This window comes from Podospora pseudocomata, chromosome 3 (genome assembly GCF_035222375.1).
Source record: "Podospora pseudocomata strain CBS 415.72m chromosome 3, whole genome shotgun sequence".
NCBI lineage: Eukaryota > Fungi > Ascomycota > Sordariomycetes > Sordariales > Podosporaceae > Podospora > Podospora pseudocomata.
This window is the reverse complement of record NC_085887.1, coordinates 2,122,577-2,139,865: the sequence shown is the minus strand read 5'-3', so window position 1 is coordinate 2,139,865 and position 17,289 is coordinate 2,122,577. Positions and strand designations below refer to the sequence as shown.

The following is a 17,289-nucleotide window of genomic DNA, read 5'->3' as shown; positions in this document are numbered from 1 at the left end:
ACCTGCAAGGGAAGACTTATGCTGGGCATCCAATTATCTAATCAATTGGCCTTGGGAGGGTTGTAGACTGGCGGGTTGTCGCCATCGTGCACATTCCCGCTGCCGTCGTACGGCGTCTTCCCCACCTTCTTGTTGTCACCGGCCCATTTCTGCTTGATCTTGTCAAGGATCGGAAGCCCACCGGCGCCAATCAATTTGTCGTTTGGTATTGGGATGTCCAGTCTGTTTGTGGGCTCGGTGTGCAGAAACCCCGGGTATGATATTGAATTGTTGACTGACGCTGCATTGGCAGGCTCCTTGTTCTTGGTGTAACCAGACGCATCTGCAACAAACTGAAACACATTTGCTCCAACGTCATACCTGCCGAGATTGGGCAGCATCCAGTTGTTCTGGATGGTCGAGAGCAAGCTGAAGTGGGTGTAGAAGGTGCTGTCTTCTGTTCCCTTGAGCGCTGGAGGAATTGCGCTTCCCAGAAGCAAAGTGACGATGTGGTTAGGCTGGCTGTAATCTTCCGATTCATCATACGTAAGCATTATCAACGTCTTTTCGTCGAAAGCTTTAGGATCCAGAAGAGGTTGAAGGAACTTGTGGGCCCAGTCAGCAGCAAACTTGTTGCTCGTGTTGTGGCCATCGTTCACTGCGCCATGTCAGTCTTTGATCTATACCGCGGCGGGTGATGAAGAGATGGAAGAATACGTACTCATGTTGGGGGTCATGAACACAAATTGGGGAACCTCCTTTGCCTTGAAGGCCCTTTGGAAGGCACGGAAGGAGTCTAGGGCCAGCAGCCGCTCTCCCTCCATAATGACGCTTTCATACGACACAAATGGACTGGTACGAGGTTAGCATTCTCCATCAAGAAGCCCGATTCCACGTGTTCGTACTTGTGTTTCCTCACATAGTCCCATGTGCCGTTCCCAGTCTGTCCATCGCTATAGTTCCCCATGTACCCCGGGCCGGGCATGTCCTCAAAGTAACCTGCCCAGCTTATGTTCCGGTAATCCAGCAGGTCCACCACTGTCGAGACGTTCTCAGGGATATGAACCATGTCATCGTGATCGAGGCCCCAATAATCCCCACCGATGGCGGCCAGGTAGTTTGGCTGGGATGGATGGGTGTGCGCATAGAACCTCGTGAGCAAGATGCCCTTCCTCTTCAAGTCGGCGATGCTAGGCTCCAAGACAACCTTGGCATAGTCCTACACGTACCATTATACTGGTCAGTAAACATGTTATGGAGCACATGTGGAATGGTTGTGTGTGGACTGTTGGACCAACCTGATTCTCCAGCCATATCGTGATCAAACGATCAAAGGCCTTCCCCGGCACTAAGCTGGCAGCGCGTGCAGCCTCCCAGCAGGCGCATCCAAGCAAAAATATCCAAAAAAATGCGCGCATGTTATCATACCGCCATCGCGTCTCTCGAAGGTGCCCAAACCCGACTGGAATTTGCGATCCCACAAAACCCGAATGTCGATGTTGCACCGTGTCTAGTGCGCCGAGCCAAGCCAGACCGTTTGGTGGCGTCGGTGGCCTTTCAGACCCAAGCTCTGTCTTTGTCCCACCACACCATTGCCAAGCCTCTTCTAAGCTTGCGAATAAGTCGCTGGTCGGTCAGCCCGTCCCGTGGTTCTGGGACAATGGGGACGGATTGATCGGGGGTCTGATTCAAAGTCTGGTTCTCCAATAGAACGAATGTTCCTTGTGTGCGGCTTGCTCACAGTGAATAGTTCCGTCTTCATCGTCGTGGTTGCTTTGTTGAGTGTCCATATCCACCCCTAACCCTCAGAGTTTCGGAACAATGTCTTGTTCCGTTGTCACATGAAGGTTCGTTAGGCAATTGGAAAAGTCTGGTTTAAATCCATAGACTTCGACCTTTCCACATGGTCAGAGAAACTCACTGCAAAGCTGCAATGTTTCCTCCGAGGTCATCATCCCATCTTTCTTCATACCCAAGGTCCAGGAGGATGACTTCCCTGCTCATTGACAGAATATCCTGACCTTATGTAAGCACAGTCCTCTCTGCTTCAGTCGGCCAATCATCGGATGAACAGGTGAAGCTGGCAGAAAGAGGGGCAGCCTCGGCGAAAAGTGTCGGATCTCCGAGAATCTTATTCCTCAACACGCATCACCAACGATCACGACCACATCACACCAACTCTACAGTCAGAAGAGGAAGGAGTTGACGAGTCCCCCGTTCAATGGCTGTGGACGTCGAGATCTTTAACTCGATATTTGTTTTGCTTGTTCTCTGAGCATCGCCTGTCGTTTCGACTGAACCAGCAAAGCCCTCGTTATTAGTCATTGGTTTTGCGAGAGAGGGAAAATTTATACTGCTGCAGGTTTCGTTTTGGCAGTCGTGTTCGCTTGCTGCTTTTCTCACCTTACATACAGTACAGGTTTCTCTTATCAGATTTGATTGATAAAGCGTTTATCGCCGACTGGCCCGTTTTGTTGCTGTCTCTGTTTCGCATGCTCGAGCCCACTTCCTTGTTTATCGCCTGCAACTTAGATAGGGAAAACGGCGCCGAGCGTCAGTGGCGGCTGGGTCTGTTTTGTTTGTTTGTTTGGAACCTTCCCTTCGGCCGATAGCCCCCTCCGTCTCCGGGAGAAACACCATGCCCCGGTCGGATCCGAGTGAACAAAGCGTTAGCCCCGGCGGAACCGAGGCCCACGAGGATGGTGATGATCGCGCTCCGCCCCGTAAACGCCAGAGAGTCCGGCTCTCCTGCCTCGAGTGCCGTCGAAGAAAGTTGTCCTGTGACCGGGAGTTTCCATGCTCCCGCTGTCTTCAGTCCGGTACATCAGACAAGTGCGAGTATGAGACCCGGCCCGGCCTGGCACCTCCGAACAAGCTCGGCCTCTCCCAGGGTGCCTTGACGGGTCTGGACTCTCGACTGTCGTTGCCAAGTACCGGAGGAGAGTCGCCTTACTTTCGCAAGGATGGCCGAGATCTTGACAGGATCCGTCGGTTGGAGATGGAGGTTGCCCAGCTGAGGAACCTCCTCACCAATAAACAGGGCGGCGCTTCTGTCGACGGCAGTACGCTTCAGGACCACTCACCCCCTGAGCCGAAGCATCACGAAGATGACGAAAGAGACAAGGAAGAACCTGAGCTGCCACAGTTCCTGCGGGTCCAGACAACAACGGCCGACAAAGAAGAGCTACGCTTCTTCAGGGGCAAGGAGTTCAAAACGCGATACTTTGGCCCCCACAGCGCGTTCCTGGCCTTCCAAGAAGTATGTGATGGTCTTTTACTTTCTTCCTCTCCATTGGCTCGGAATGCGTTGGCTAACGACGAGAAGTTGACTGGACTGTGTCCTTTCATGAAAGAAACCTCCGAGGAGTGGCTTCGACCACACCGGATCAGCCGGAACAAGGACCGCCACAAGAGGGCCGAGGACCGAGACAGGAAGTTCCGTGAACCAGACCTTGCGCTGGAAGCTCTCCTTCCCTCCAAGGAGGAAGCTGATCACATGGTATCTATTTACTTGGACCAGTTCGAGCAGATTCACCGAATCCTCCACATCCCCAGCTTCCGCAGGGATTATGCCAAGTTCTGGGACCCTAACGAGACTCGTAATGCAGCCTTCACGGCTTTGATCTTGTCCATCATGGGCATTGCCAGCTGTTTGGCTGCTAAGTTACCGCACAAGTTCGAAAAGATGGTGTCGATCTCTTACGCCAATGCCATCAAATGGATCGAAGCTGTTGAACGTTGGCAGGAAGTTCAGAGCCAAAAGCATCGCCGCCTGATTCACTATCAGATCGCCTGCCTCATCTACCTTGCCAAGAGAGTCAACACAATGAAGAAGAAGAGATATTGGAAAAATGCGGGCGCAATGACACAGGACGCCATCTCTGTCGGCTTGCACCGGGAACCCAGCCACATGAGGAGTGACAAGATCACCCCTTTCCAGCAGGAGATGCGGAGGAGAATCTGGGCGACTATTCAGAGCTACGATCTTCAAGCATCCTTTGACCACGGCCTGCCGTCAATCTTGAGCACTCTACACTACGATGTCAATCCGCCGCATAACATCGACGACGACGAGTTTGACGAGGACACGAAAGAGCTCCCTCCTTCAAAGCCTCCAACTACATACACGTACTCTTCCTATCAGCATCTCAGTCGCCAGAGCTTGCCGCTTCGCCTGGAGCTGAGCCGGGTGCTCACCGGCCCTCCCGAAGATCTCGACTATGCGCGTGTCGTTCGCTACACCGATGAGATCAACCGCGAGATTGATGCCCTCCCGTCATGGGATGTAAGCGATGCAGACAATGAAGATACGGACGAACAACAAACTCAGAAGAAGCCTTTGCTTGCCTATACACTTTTGCACATCCAGCTTCGCCAATACATCATACCTCTGCACCAGCCCTTCCTTCGTCTTCGCAAACAAAACTCCAAGTACCAATACTCGGAGATTATCTACTACAATGCCGCCAGGGATATGGTTCTCCTCAACGACCAACTTTTCCAGCAGGGCATTCGCACACTCAACTTTCTCCGTGAGGACAGTCTAACACTGGCGATCAATCTCTGCAGTGTCACCATGCTCCAACCACGCGGGTCAACTAATATGATCATGATCAACAGCAAGCACACGGTGGAGGCCCTGGAGAAGTGCCTGGCCATGAAGGAGGACCGGATCTTGAGGTGCGGGAACAATGAGCCCTGGGGATACAGCATTATGTGTGCTGCCTTTGGACTTTTGGAGGCTCACCTAGGGATCAAAACCTCACAGGAAGCAAAGGCAGCCAGTGCGGACAGGTTCGTGACGTTACACTACAAAGTGATGGCCGGACAGGATCCGCCTGTTTCGAGCCAGCCGACGGGCTCTCAACCTGGTCCGTCGTTAGTAGGGGCAACGCCAGGACGTGGCGGGCCGGTTACACACGGGCCATCGCAAGGCCACAGAAGGGTCAATAACGGACCGTTCTCTGCACCTCCCGGAGGCGGCCCATCAGCACCATTTGACCCTTTTTCCAGAGACAAGGTCTGTGCCTCATTTTCATCACCGTCGGATACCACTTCTCATATTCAGGGATTCGGTCGGGATGTCCGGAACGTGCGAGATCGGGGGCTGACGAATGGCTCGTTTCCGCAGGGGATGACTCCTTTTCAACAACAACCACAGCCGCAACCGAACCCGCATGGAATTGCGACAGGAAGCAACAACAACGGTATGGAGATGCCAGTAAATCCTTGGTGGGTCCCCAACACGGACACGCTGGGGGAGATCCCGGTCAACTTTGAACAGCTCGGGTATAGTGTCAATGAACTTTGGGGCGGTGGGACGGTGACCTGGGATTGGGATGCGATGATGGGGTCGTAATGTCTAATGTGGGAGGGATGAGGACTGGGGAGACTGGGAAGGGTATACCACAAAAAAAATGGATTGGGAATGTCTTGTCTTTTGTATTGTGGGATCTTTTGGCGGCATATGCGTGCGAGTTGATGGACTAAAAGCGTTGTTTTGTTTCATTCGAAAAGTAGCATGTAGGTGAGGGTTTTATATGCATGGCGTTTATTGTACATTGACGGATATATAGTATGGAAACAAAGTTGTTATGGAGTGGTAATCTACAGAAGATGCTAACATGACACCATCACCATACTTTTGGCTGCATCTAAGTCGCTGACGGTTTCTTGCGGTTGCATTGAGGTGATTTCTTGGCGTGGAGAGGGCGTCTGTCCATTCAGAGGACTTGGTGAAGGGGCCGTCTTGCCGAAAAGGGAAGGAAGGGGCTGTGTGGACGGGATGCATGACTCGCTGAGGAACGTCGTTTTGAGCGGTGATGTTTGGGGGACTCCACTGACAACGGGATAGGTTGACTTAGACTTACACACTGACCTCGTGTCTTCATCCCCCAAATTCTCTTGTGGATGCTTTGCATCGTCGGACGGCAAAGATGATGATGACCTCTCTCACCCATCATCTTATCATGGATCAAGCTTTCACCAGTGTGTTAATATCAGCTCACCCTCCGCGGAAGAGCCCAACGTCAACAAAAACACCAATGTGCTCAACTAGCACTTGTCAGACTGCATTTTGGCCTTGAAAACGACCGGACAGGCCACACTAAGGGGTAACTCGACCGCCCCTGAAGTCATCGATAGATGTGTCTTAGTAATGGGGAATGACTTTGGAGGTGTGTGTGCCCAGCTGGGCAAATCTAGCTCTTTTCTTTCTCTCTCTCTCTCTCTCTCTGTCATGTGTTTTTTTCGCCGTCGTACTGTCTGTCTTTTTCTCTTGGCCAAGTTCTTCAACCTTTTCATGTAAAGGCTAACGACTGGACATACCTACCTAGGTATCCAAGATGAAACCACTACCAACCTCTCCCTTGCTTTCAATACCCTCCTCTTTTCTATTACTAACGTTTCTTATCCTCCCGGCCCCCAGCGAAGCAACCCCCCAGTTTCTCCCACATTCTTTTTTCCCTCAACAGGAACCCCCGCCGCAGTCCCTACCACGAGCATTACTCCATCAACTCCTCCCAATATCAGCACCACCCCGGCCCCTTCCACCATCGAACTTCCTCTCACAGACAGATATTGTTGTCTCTGGACAACAACCCCAAGACTTATCACCACCCAACACAACAACAACAACAACAACAACAACAACAACAACAACAACAACAGACCTGATCGCTCAGCTGAGCGAGAACATACCCTTGTGCGCGCTGGGTTGTGTGGTGGAGCTTACTAATGTGACGAAAGAGTGTCTGGATGGGAAGAGAGGGATGGGGGAGGAGGATCAGGTGTGCTTGTGCTCGGATGATGAGGGTCATTATACGAGGGTGTTGGGGTGTGTAAGGAGGCGGTGTACGATGGAGGAGGGTATTGGTTAGTTTTCTTCCCCTTTCTAGTGTTTTGTTCACTTTGGCTTCTTTTGTTTGGCTCGGCTGATACGTCGCTGCTCGCTCGTGCTCGCACTGACAACAACAAGAGACTGCCCGCGGCGCCTGGGAAGCCTGCGGGAAGCCTCAACGATCCCGAAAGATACACCTGCTGGTGCCGCTGTCGGTTGAGATACTGGCTTTGGTGTGTGTTTTGCTCCGGTTGTACTCACGGTGGTGGATGGGCGGGAAATTCGAGGTGGACGATTGGGTTATGATGATTGTTGTGGTAAACATCCCCCCCCTCCGTTTCGTTGTCCATTCCCTCATGATTGATAAAACAAAAAAGGGACTCTACATCGGTTTCGAAGCCGTAGGCTGCACCGCCGCCGGCGCCGCCTTCGGAGTGGACATCTGGACCGTCGACGCCAACGCCCTCGGCACCGCCCTCAAGGTATGTTACCTCCTTTCAATTCCACGACCCCACATCAAGCTGACACCGTGAGGGAAAACAGCTCTTCTACATGGCCGAAACTTTCTACCTCGTCATCCTAGCCCTCACCAAAATCTCTATCCTCTGCTTCTACCTCCGCATCTTCCCCCAACTCCACTTCCGCACCATCACCCTCGTCGTCATGACCTGGGTCGGCCTCTCGGGCCTGATCTTTGTTTTCTGTCAAATCTTCCAGTGCGCCCCCATCTCCTTCATCTGGGAAGGCTGGCGAAAAGGTGAATTCGGCCCCTTTTCCTGCCTCGATATCAACGCGCTGGGGTACACCACCGCCGCGTTCAGCATCGCGCAGGACATTGTCATCCTTGTCATGCCGCTTCCGCTGTTGATCAAACTAAATGTGAATGTCCGGTCCAAAATCTGCATCATCGTTATGTTCTCGCTTGGGATTTTTGCGCTTATTACGAGCTGTGTGAGGTTGTGGGCTTTGTATGATTTTGGGGATAGTGTTAATCCGACGTGGGATTATACGAATGCGTTGATCTGGACTGGGTTGGAGGTGGGGGTTAGCATTATTGTTACTTCTCTTCCTGCGATTAGGGTGCTGCTGGGTAGGAGGGGCAGGGGGGGCGGCGGCGGGTTGTTGGGTGGTGGTGGTGGTGGTGGTTGGTCGAGGGACATGGCGTCGAGAGGAACCACGTCAAGTTTTGGGAACACGAGTACTTTTGTGGCGAGCCGGCATACTATGCCGCCTCATCTGAAGAGGATTAGTAGCGTGAGTAGGATTAGTTCTATTAGGGTTGGGGAGGAGGATACTGAAAAAGGGAGAGGGGATGATGTGGAAAGGGGCAGGGGATTGGAGGTTTTGGATGGAGGTAAAGCTGAACTGGAGGATGTGATGGCGGGGGGCAACGGGGGGTTGCAAGAGGAGGGGTTGAGGAGGCCGTGGAGTGATGTTAGTGTTGGGAATAGTACTGTTGTTGGAAGCGAAAGTGACTTTGAGCAGGGGGTGGATATTAGTGACCTAGGGTGGCCGTTTATGAATAAGGCTGTTTTGGCGGGGGCTGGGGGAGTAGGGGGGCAGAGATTGAGTCATATGCCGAGTATTGATGAGGTTTTGACGTATAGTGGTAGTAATTGGCAGGGGATTGGACCGAGGTCGCAGGGGAGTCAGGGGAGTAGGTTGTCGAATAACTGGAGTTATGATTCAGAGGGGTCGGGGAATAGTATGTTGACTTTTAGTTGGGAGGAGAGTACGACTGGAGGATGGGAGAGTTGGGATTGGCAAAGGAGTGGGAGTGGGAGTGGGAGTGGGAGTGGGAGTGTTGGTGGCGTTTGGTGGAGGGGGAGTATGAATGAAAGTGGGAATGGTAGTAGGAGTGGGAGTGGAAGTGGGGGCTATGAGGAGGAGGAGGATAGTATGTTGGGTGGACGGAGCAAGAAACGGTCAGGTTCGGAGAGGGGCTAGGATTGAGTGGTGTGTATTATATGAGGGTTTAAGATGGTTTTCCAGTCAAGTCGCGATGTATAAAGATTCGTTTTGCCTGGGAATATATGGCTTGTCTGGTTTGGCTTGAATAGAATGAGGAAGATACCACGCTGCGTTGAACACGTACGATTTCGTTTGTATGTGCTAATTGCCGGGTGTGTATTTTGGGAATGGCGATCTACTTGTAATAATAACAAATTATGAAGAGCATCCCACTACTTCAAAAGTCGAAGGGCAACATCAAAATAACTGAGCTGGTTGAGTAGTCCAAGATTACATAGAGGATGTCGAATGGCGGGAGAGAGAAAAAGGTCAAAAAGCTCACCGGCCAACCCCCTCAGTTGTCTGAGGGAGGTGGCCGGCTGCGAAAACCGGGTGGTTTTGCTTCGGATCGAACTCGGGGGCTATCGGTTGCAAGCCCCCGGCGGGGGGGGGGGCCAACAGCAGCTCCTCCACCTTGACCATTTGTCCTGACCAACAAGTGGCGCCCTGATCAAGATTTCAGAGCTGCTGTTGGAAGGTACATGGTCGACCTAATATATATACCGTGGTTCTGCTTGTTGGGAAGGAGCAAGGGTTGAGTGTGGGAAGGTGCACATATCAACTGGGGGAAGGAACGACGATGGGGTGGTGATGGCGGGGTTATCTTATCAGACGAACTCCCTTGCGTCTCCAATGCCCCACCACTCGGCTCAGCCCGCCTTGGCAGCCCATCTCAAACTCAACGTCGGTCTGTCATTTCCGCCCTCTGTCTCCCTGAGATTCACACCCACCTCTACCAATTTTAGATTCGAGTTGGGCAAGAAGCAAAACGCCAAAATGGCCGACGAAGAGCTCATTCCCGTCTCCCAAAAAGTCCGCACCATCTCCCACATGAACAACGACCACCGCCTCGACCTCCAGCACATCCTCCAGCACTTCAACAATCTCAACGACTATGAGGCCCGCGACCCGGAAATGGTGGACATCAACCTCCAGTTCATGACTGTGAAGACACCTCACACTGGAAGGACGCACTACATCAAGTTCGAGCCTGAACTCGCCAACTGGGCCGAACGCCGCGTCAAGCTTGTCGACATGACCCACCAAGCCAGGGTCGGTCTCGGTCTCGAGGCCCCCGCGGAAGAGGACGGCAAGGAGGAGAAGGGGGTTGTGGTGAGGGAGTATATGCCTCCCCGACCATTCGACTGGGTCATCTTCTTGGCGGTGCTGTTTTATTATTTTAACTTTGTGGCAACTGTGAAGTTGGAGGTGCTGGACGGGCGGGAGTGGATTCTGGATGCGTTTTGGCCGTTTGGGGGCCATCAAGGATGGATGTGGTTGACAAAGACGATTTTTTGGCCGGTGATTGTGATTCATATCTCCGAGGCGGCTTGGTTGGAGAGAAGTAGACTGAGCAAATTTGGTGTGGAAAGGGGGAGTGGGGTTTGGTGGTTGTGGATGGGGAGTTGCTTCATTGAGGGTGGGATGGCATTTAAGAGATTTGATATCTTGGTGAGGAGGGCGGAGGAGAAAGAGGACAAGAAGCATTGAGGAGGGGTATGGAGATAGACGGTGCGAAGGTGGGAGGACTGAATTTTAATGGGGTGGTGATGGTGTGAGATAGGCGCGGGAACTGGCACGCTATGTAGAGACTGTGACCAAACCCTTAGGCTTTAAAGGATATTTAATACTCCTCTCAACTATCTTTTAAGGTCTGGAATTTGACGTTCCAGTCTTCATTGATTTGTTCACAACGTGGCTGGGTTTACAGGTGTGGACTTGGCGGCATAATTAATGCCCGTAATTGGTGATTCTTCTGTTTTGTACTCTTCTTCACAGAGAGATAAAAAGAGAGGATTGGCCAGTCTGATTGACTAAAAAGCTCACTGGCCAGACTTATACCCTTGGAAGAAGGAGAGTGACCAGCTACGGAAATCCGGGGTGCAAAGGGGTTTACTTCGGGCAGGTTTCGAATCTGTGATGTCCAGAACCCCGATGATCATTGCACAACCACTTGACCAATGTGCAAAGGTAAACGTACTCCCAGAAGTTCGACGGCCAGTCATCGAAGAAACTGGGGCTGATTACCCGGGAGACACGTGATGATGACGGGGTGACAGTTAAGGATTGGCATCCGGCACATATCAGGTGTCTGACACAGAGATAAATGGACAAGACGCGGAACTCTCCAGGCAATTAACACATTTTCCTCTGCCCTCAGCCTCGGAGTCAAATCCGAACCATCCCGCGTTAAGACATCGCGCCTTGACTTCCTACATTTCAAAGGGCTGCATATACCCCGGCCTGCCCCCATCAACGCTATTTGACACGAGGTGCGGGTTGATCCTTACCTCTGTTGAAGTTCGTCCCCTCATCCAACAGCCTGTCAGTCAGGATATGCTTTATAATGCTCGCAACAAAGCTTACAACTTGGGCAACTACCGAGTAACTGTTTCCTACACCAGTCTCATACTCTGTGCGGTCCTTTTTCGTTCTAGCAAACCACTAGAATGGCCATGCAAAGTCTCGGGGTAGCCGACAATTACTGCGTTGGCCTAGGATCTTGGATTAATTAGTCTCATGGCCCGGTATCGGGAGCAACACTCACGCTGACAGAGAGCACAGCAATCTCGTGATAGCATTCACAGCCTTTTTTGTCACCATTATATCTTCTCGCTTCTGACGCATCTTGTTCCATCGATACTACTCTGATGCTTCACCTCACGATGCTTTTCACCACCAATGCCAAGTCACCTTACGAAACTCGGCCTCCCCAGCGAGTGGTCTTTGGACACTTAGTCAGCTGGCTTTCTTCCGGCGCGACAGAGCAAAACATTCCATCATAAGGGTGCTTCCGGCTTTCTTCTCTGCTTTCCTCTGTGCTTTCGGACTCGCCCTCGCAAGTGGCTTCTCTTCTAACCTTGCAACATCGAGCAGCCACGAGGTTTTACTTGATGGTTCAAATTGTTCCCTTGTCAGGTTGAGAGAATCCACTCCCGGCAGTTTCAGTGCAGCAGTGGATGCGAGTGTAAGAAAGGCCAACACCGCCACGAATTATGCTCAACAGTGCTATAATTTCAGTAACTATGGAGGATGCAGTGCTGGCTCATCCTGCAACTCGTTTGTCGTTCCACGGCTAGCCCTATCGCAAGACACCAATGCGCCGTGTCCTTTCAGTGATGGGATATGTCGAAATGAGTCGTCGAACATAATTCTCAATACCGGTTATATCGACAGTCACGATCATCTCGGCATTAACTCGCCGGAAAAGAACCGATTGCTGTCCCGGACTGTTGCCCATTGTGCGCCACTTCGGACCGAAGGATACAAAACCGATATTCAAGAGAACTTCCCAGCGTATTACTACGGTTTGACATATCTTCCACGTGATTCGCCCGTAGATCCAAACAGCGAGATGAATTGTACTTTGAAGGTTCCGAGCGTGACATCCTAGAATCTTCAGCTAGGCGACTGGGAGCACGGGATTGGGTCTCCTCCAAGTCTTATATGAGCTGCAACCTCTGTGGAAACCATGGACATAACTGATACATGTTAAACACAGTGTGATGGGCGCTATCAATAGGAACGGAATCACGGTGCCAAAGATCTCCGACTTTTATCCCATCCCAGCTTTACAACGCGCTGATGCCGATGTTTCCATCATTTTGCTTGTCGGTAACGGCGCCGACAGTCTCGGGCTTTATCAAGATGAATGGTACCAGGCGGATCTCCCTGCGTCGGTCGTACGTGGCACTGACCACAGGGGCACCAATACCACAATACAGCTCTACAAACTCCGGGAAGCCGCGTCGCCCTTGGGTTGTGCCCAGCAGTATCAGATTTGCTGAGGCTCCCCTCCTCCAAACGGCCGTTGTGGGCAGCTTGGTAGCTGGCTCAATGTGAGAACCGGCGCGTTTCAACTCGAAGATGAGGTTGAATCTTCTGCCGATATAATGAGCCTTTTCGAGTGGCGTCTTGATATCATCGAGAGCACTCTGATTGCCTACCCCCGTACGAAAAGGTCGTTTTTCTAGGCGTGGATCGTCTGCTCTCTTACCGGACTCTGCGTTCCGGATTGATACCCTTGATACACGACCATCAACGGAAAACAGACGTCACAAATATATGGTCATTTTGAGCTGCAGCTTGCGGTGGTGGAAGCAGTCACTGGGCCGAAAGACTCTGTTCTTGATTCATATCATGTCTTGCCGAACAGCTCTTATCAGCGCGACATGTGCTACAACCAGGCAAGGTTCACCATTCTCTCTTGCTGGTGGCATTTGATGCGCTGACTAGTCGACTGCAAAAGATACAAAGCCGGCAACATACCTCTTTTAGTACATTCGGACTATCCCTCGCATTGGCTCTAGGCGCTATCATCATTATTCTGTCATTAATTCTCGAACCTCTGCAGAGCTGCTTCGACCAGAGAGTCAAGAAGAATGCATCACACCGCAAAGATCTGGAGTGGATAACCAATGAGACACTGCGCCTCCAGTGCCTCGCCTTCAAGAACTCCGGCAATGGATCATGGTCCGATTTCCACAAGCGTATTTCCTTGATGAAGCCCGATGAACTCCTCAAATCACTCACATTTGCACCTCCAAAGAATGAGGCTGCAAATGAGACCTCGACACAAACTCCGATGTCAAAAGACGAAAGCACAGATACTAAGCCACCTCTGACAACAACAACAACAACAACAACAACAACAACAACAACAACAACAGTAGAAGTGGTCGAGCTCAGCAGGAACAACACTGTCAAATCAAAAGAAATTTATTTTTCCATTCAACCAACTCGAAACATCGTCAAGGACACCACAAAGCCACATAAATTCTAACAAAAACTCGACTAGCCATTCCACTACCAAGGACCCTGCACGTCAGTGGACACGAGACTAGAATACTTCATCTCGCGCTTTACCGCTTGATGATGACGGTAGTAGAAACGCAGCGAGTTTGAGTTCAAGAGACTCTTGTCTTCCAACGCAACAGGAAATGAAGACAACAAACAACCAGAATCACCCAAAAAAAAATAGAAGATTCCGGCAAAAGATTACATACAACACCAGGGATTCCCCAGTCGTCACCGACCTGAGTACTGATCTGGCCCTCAGCTGTTTGACTCGGGCAGAGCGGACGGGATGCCGTATTTCCAGCTGGGTGTGGTCGTATGTGACGGTTTGGGTCAGGAGATGAGTTCATGTGTAGACAATGAGACTGAGGAAAAAAAAAAATAGGAAAAATACATACAACACCGAGGATTCCCCAGTGGTCACCCACCTGAGTACTGGTTCGGCCCTCACCAGTTTATCTAGGGCAGAGCGGACGGGATGCCGAGTATTCTGGTGGGTATGGTCGTATGTGATGGTTTGGGATGGTATTTCTGACTGTATGGTGGTGATCAGGGGTAAAAGGGGAGAAGCAGTGTTAGGGTTATATGACTGGATGTGTTGGTCGGATTTCTTCGGTGTCGTGAAGGCTTATTTCCACGATATGTTGTGAAATAAGAAGAGCGATATGTCCGGTCGCTTCTTTATTCATTTTGGAGAAGGATAGGCGATGGGTGATGAATGATGAGATGACAGGAGGTTATTCAGGTAGTTCGATATACCCCAGCTCACAGATCTTGCAAATGCTGCTCACCGGGTCAACTTTTCCTCGTCATAGTGTCCAAAAGAAGAGATGTCGACCGGAGATAACAACCGGACATTGTTTCCCAACGCTGATCACGTAAGGAAGAACAATGCGATGATGGTGTGCGATTGCGAATTGTGCCGAACAAACATCTCGGGCTAAATCAACCCCACTGCAGCATTTGGTGGGGGGAAAAAGGCAACGCGGGGTTGAGGAGGGAGTGGTGATGTACATGGGTATAAATATAAACACATCGTCATTGCCTCATCACTTGCTTGAGTTCTCATCAGCAGCGTCACTTGAGCATCACGATACGCACACAAATAGAAGAGGGAAACGTGAGGAGAAAGAAATCGATCAAAATGACCAAGGTTCTGTTGACTGGTGAGCGGCTCAGTGATTTTGATCTCTTGATGGCATGCATCATATACTGACATAGACTGCAGGCGGCTCCGGCTTCATTGCAGGTATGTGATCTCATCATCACCACGCTTGAAGATTCATCGCGCACACACACACACACGGTCGGATCCGTTGCCGGCGGTGGAGTCTTCCCCGGGCCGGACCAGCTCCGATCAACCATCCCGGCGCTCAGTTTACTAACAACAACAACACCACAGCCCACATCCTCGACCAACTCCTCTCCGCCTCTCACACCGTCATCACAACCGTCCGCTCCCAATCCAAAGCCGACGCCATCACCTCCGCCTACCCCTCCCAAACCACCTCCGGCTACCTCACCGTCGCCATAGTCCCTGACATCGCCCAACCCAACGCCTTCGACTCGGTCCTCCAAACCCACGGCTCCGGCCTCGAAGTAGTCCTCCACACCGCCTCCCCCTTCCACTTCAAATTCAACGACCCAAAGAAAGAGCTCATCGACCCCGCTCTTATCGGCACAACCTCCATCCTCTCCGCCATTACCAAATTCGCCCCCTCCGTCCGCCGCGTCGTCGTGACCTCCTCCTTTGCAGCTATAATCAACGAGGCTCACGTCTCCGACCCCTCCACCGTCTTTTCTGAAAAATCATGGAACCCGGTCACGATAGATGACATCCACCGCAACCCAGCAACCGCCTACCGCGCCTCCAAGACCCTGGCGGAAAAGGCCGCCTGGGAGTTTGTGCAGAACAAGGAGAATGACGCAAAGTTTGACTTGGTCACCATCAACCCGCCGATGGTCTTCGGGCCGGTGGTCCACCATCTTGCTACCCTCGAGGCGATTAACACTTCTAATGAGAGGATCGTGGATGCCATCAAGGGGAAGTGGAAGGGGGAGATACCCCCGACGGGCCAGGCTTACATCTGGGTTGATGTACGGGATGTGGCGACTGCTCACGTAAGGGCTGGGTTAGGGCTTGTGGAGGGGGTAGCTGGGAAGAGGCTGTTTGTTGTTTCGGGGTGGTTTTCCAACGCTCAAATCGCGGAGGTGTTGAGGAAGAACTTTCCAGAGGATAAGGAGAAATTGCCGGAGGAGGGGGTCAAGGGGGGAGAATTGCCGGAGGAGGATAAGAGGTTTGGGTATGATAATAGTGAGACGACGAGGTTGTTGGGGATTGAGTGGATTGGCTTAGAGAGGAGCATTGTTGATACGGTGAGGAGTTTGAAGAGGGTCGAGGTTTCTGCTTAGATATAACACCGTTGATAGCGTTGGAATACAGTATGTGATATTGTTATAAATTCTGGATCGTGATGGATGGCGGGACTCAGCCCTGCGCCTTGATCCTCTTCATGATCCCCTCCTTCCACTCAGCATACGCCTTCCTTTTCCTGTCAGTGAGAAAGTCGTATCTCTCCTGGAACATCGTATCCGCCCGCCTGAGCTGGACGGGTTCCGCGTTCCTCTCTTCTCTCTCTGCATCCTCCTCATCATCCCGTGCTCGTTCTTCATTCATATGCACAAAATCCTGCACGCCCTTTGCCCAGTCCAACTCCAACCAACCATGACGGTTGATCACCAAGGCAGACATATCCAGATCCTTGAGCTTGACATCATACCACCACTCCCACGCCTTCTCAGCATCACCGTCCTTAACATTGACCTCGACCTCCTTCCTGGCTCTATTCAAAGTAGCCACGAGTTGCTTCCGGAACTTGATGTACGTCGACTGATCCAGATCTTGGCCGGGAAACGTAATGCCTCGCCAGACAAACAGATACAGAGCACCGAGTAACGAGACCAGGTTGATTTTCACCCACTCGTCCTCTGTCGGTTTGCCATTGGGACAAACGATAGACTCAATCCCGGAGGCCACGATAGGGCCGATACTGGCTGGGCCGAGTTCCTTGCATAAAAACCGCAGCGTTGGCCGGATCCATAACGGTAAAGGTGGTGGCTTTCTTTTTGACTGGGGGGTGGTCCCTAACTTCTTCTTTGAAGGCGTGCCATCTGCGTTACTGTCCCGAAAGTCCGCTAGCGACTTCTCCTTGCTTGGAGTTGTTCTCCCTGGTAGAGGCCTGCTTTTGCTTGCTTGTGGTGAGGTACCAAGCGGCGCAAGTTGTTCTCTTAGTTTTGTACTCGGTGTGCGGACACGACCTTCAAGACCACCGCGAGCTGGTGTCCCTCGCCCTGGGGTTCCAGTGCCAGATGGGAGGATTTTATCGAGATGGCTGTAGAGGCGTTTGTAGATGCGTGGCGGGATGGGTGGCCGGGGCTCAATAGGGGGCAAGTTGAGGGTGGTTTTGAGTCTTTCGCAGGCGATGTGGGCACAGGCGTAGGGGCGGGCGATCTCCTCTTCGGCTTTGAGGGTGCTGGCTTTGTGACGGGATTGGGCGAGGAGGGAGCTGGCGAGCTCGGTGAGTTGTGGGGGGAGGGCGGCGTTGTGGGTTGGGATGAGGGAGAGGAGGGCTTGCTCGATGGAGCAGTTCATTGTAGCGATGCTG

At 51.8% G+C, this 17,289-nt stretch overlaps 6 protein-coding genes across 6 annotated transcripts; 4 read left to right on the top strand and 2 right to left on the bottom strand.

The window, feature by feature from the left end:
- Positions 1-41: 41 nt before the first annotated feature.
- Positions 42-2,110, bottom strand: QC762_306100 (uncharacterized protein; the record flags this gene model as incomplete). The annotated part of the gene is made up of 4 exons (XM_062888903.1): positions 1,278-2,110; positions 885-1,198; positions 701-831; positions 42-637 (listed from the first exon to the last, which is right to left on the bottom strand). Exons 1-4 carry the CDS (start codon positions 1,395-1,397, stop codon positions 42-44), a joined length of 1,161 nt encoding a protein of 386 aa, XP_062744831.1. The 5' UTR covers positions 1,398-2,110.
- On the top strand, positions 1,801-5,614 carry QC762_306090 (uncharacterized protein). The gene is made up of 2 exons (XM_062888902.1): positions 1,801-3,238; positions 3,305-5,614. The coding sequence occupies exons 1-2, from the start codon at positions 2,618-2,620 to the stop codon at positions 5,336-5,338; spliced, it is 2,655 nt and encodes an 884-aa protein (XP_062744830.1). The 5' UTR covers positions 1,801-2,617; the 3' UTR covers positions 5,339-5,614.
- Positions 5,615-6,178: 564 nt separating this feature from the next.
- Positions 6,179-8,764, top strand: QC762_306080 (uncharacterized protein; the record flags this gene model as incomplete). The annotated part of the gene is made up of 3 exons (XM_062888901.1): positions 6,179-7,134; positions 7,195-7,299; positions 7,361-8,764. The coding sequence occupies exons 1-3, from the start codon at positions 7,087-7,089 to the stop codon at positions 8,762-8,764; spliced, it is 1,557 nt and encodes a 518-aa protein (XP_062744829.1). The 5' UTR covers positions 6,179-7,086.
- A 654-nt stretch (positions 8,765-9,418) lies between these two features.
- QC762_306070 (uncharacterized protein) lies at positions 9,419-10,318 on the top strand (the record flags this gene model as incomplete). Its single annotated transcript, XM_062888900.1, has 1 exon — positions 9,419-10,318. One exon carries the CDS (start codon positions 9,419-9,421, stop codon positions 10,316-10,318), a length of 900 nt encoding a protein of 299 aa, XP_062744828.1.
- A 4,210-nt stretch (positions 10,319-14,528) lies between these two features.
- GRE2_2 (methylglyoxal reductase (NADPH-dependent) gre2) lies at positions 14,529-16,091 on the top strand. The gene is made up of 3 exons (XM_062888899.1): positions 14,529-14,790; positions 14,853-14,873; positions 15,027-16,091. Exons 1-3 carry the CDS (start codon positions 14,769-14,771, stop codon positions 16,034-16,036), a joined length of 1,053 nt encoding a protein of 350 aa, XP_062744827.1. The 5' UTR covers positions 14,529-14,768; the 3' UTR covers positions 16,037-16,091.
- Positions 16,092-16,112: 21 nt separating this feature from the next.
- On the bottom strand, positions 16,113-17,276 carry QC762_306040 (uncharacterized protein; the record flags this gene model as incomplete). Its single annotated transcript, XM_062888898.1, has 1 exon — positions 16,113-17,276. One exon carries the CDS (start codon positions 17,274-17,276, stop codon positions 16,113-16,115), a length of 1,164 nt encoding a protein of 387 aa, XP_062744826.1.
- Positions 17,277-17,289: the final 13 nt, after the last annotated feature.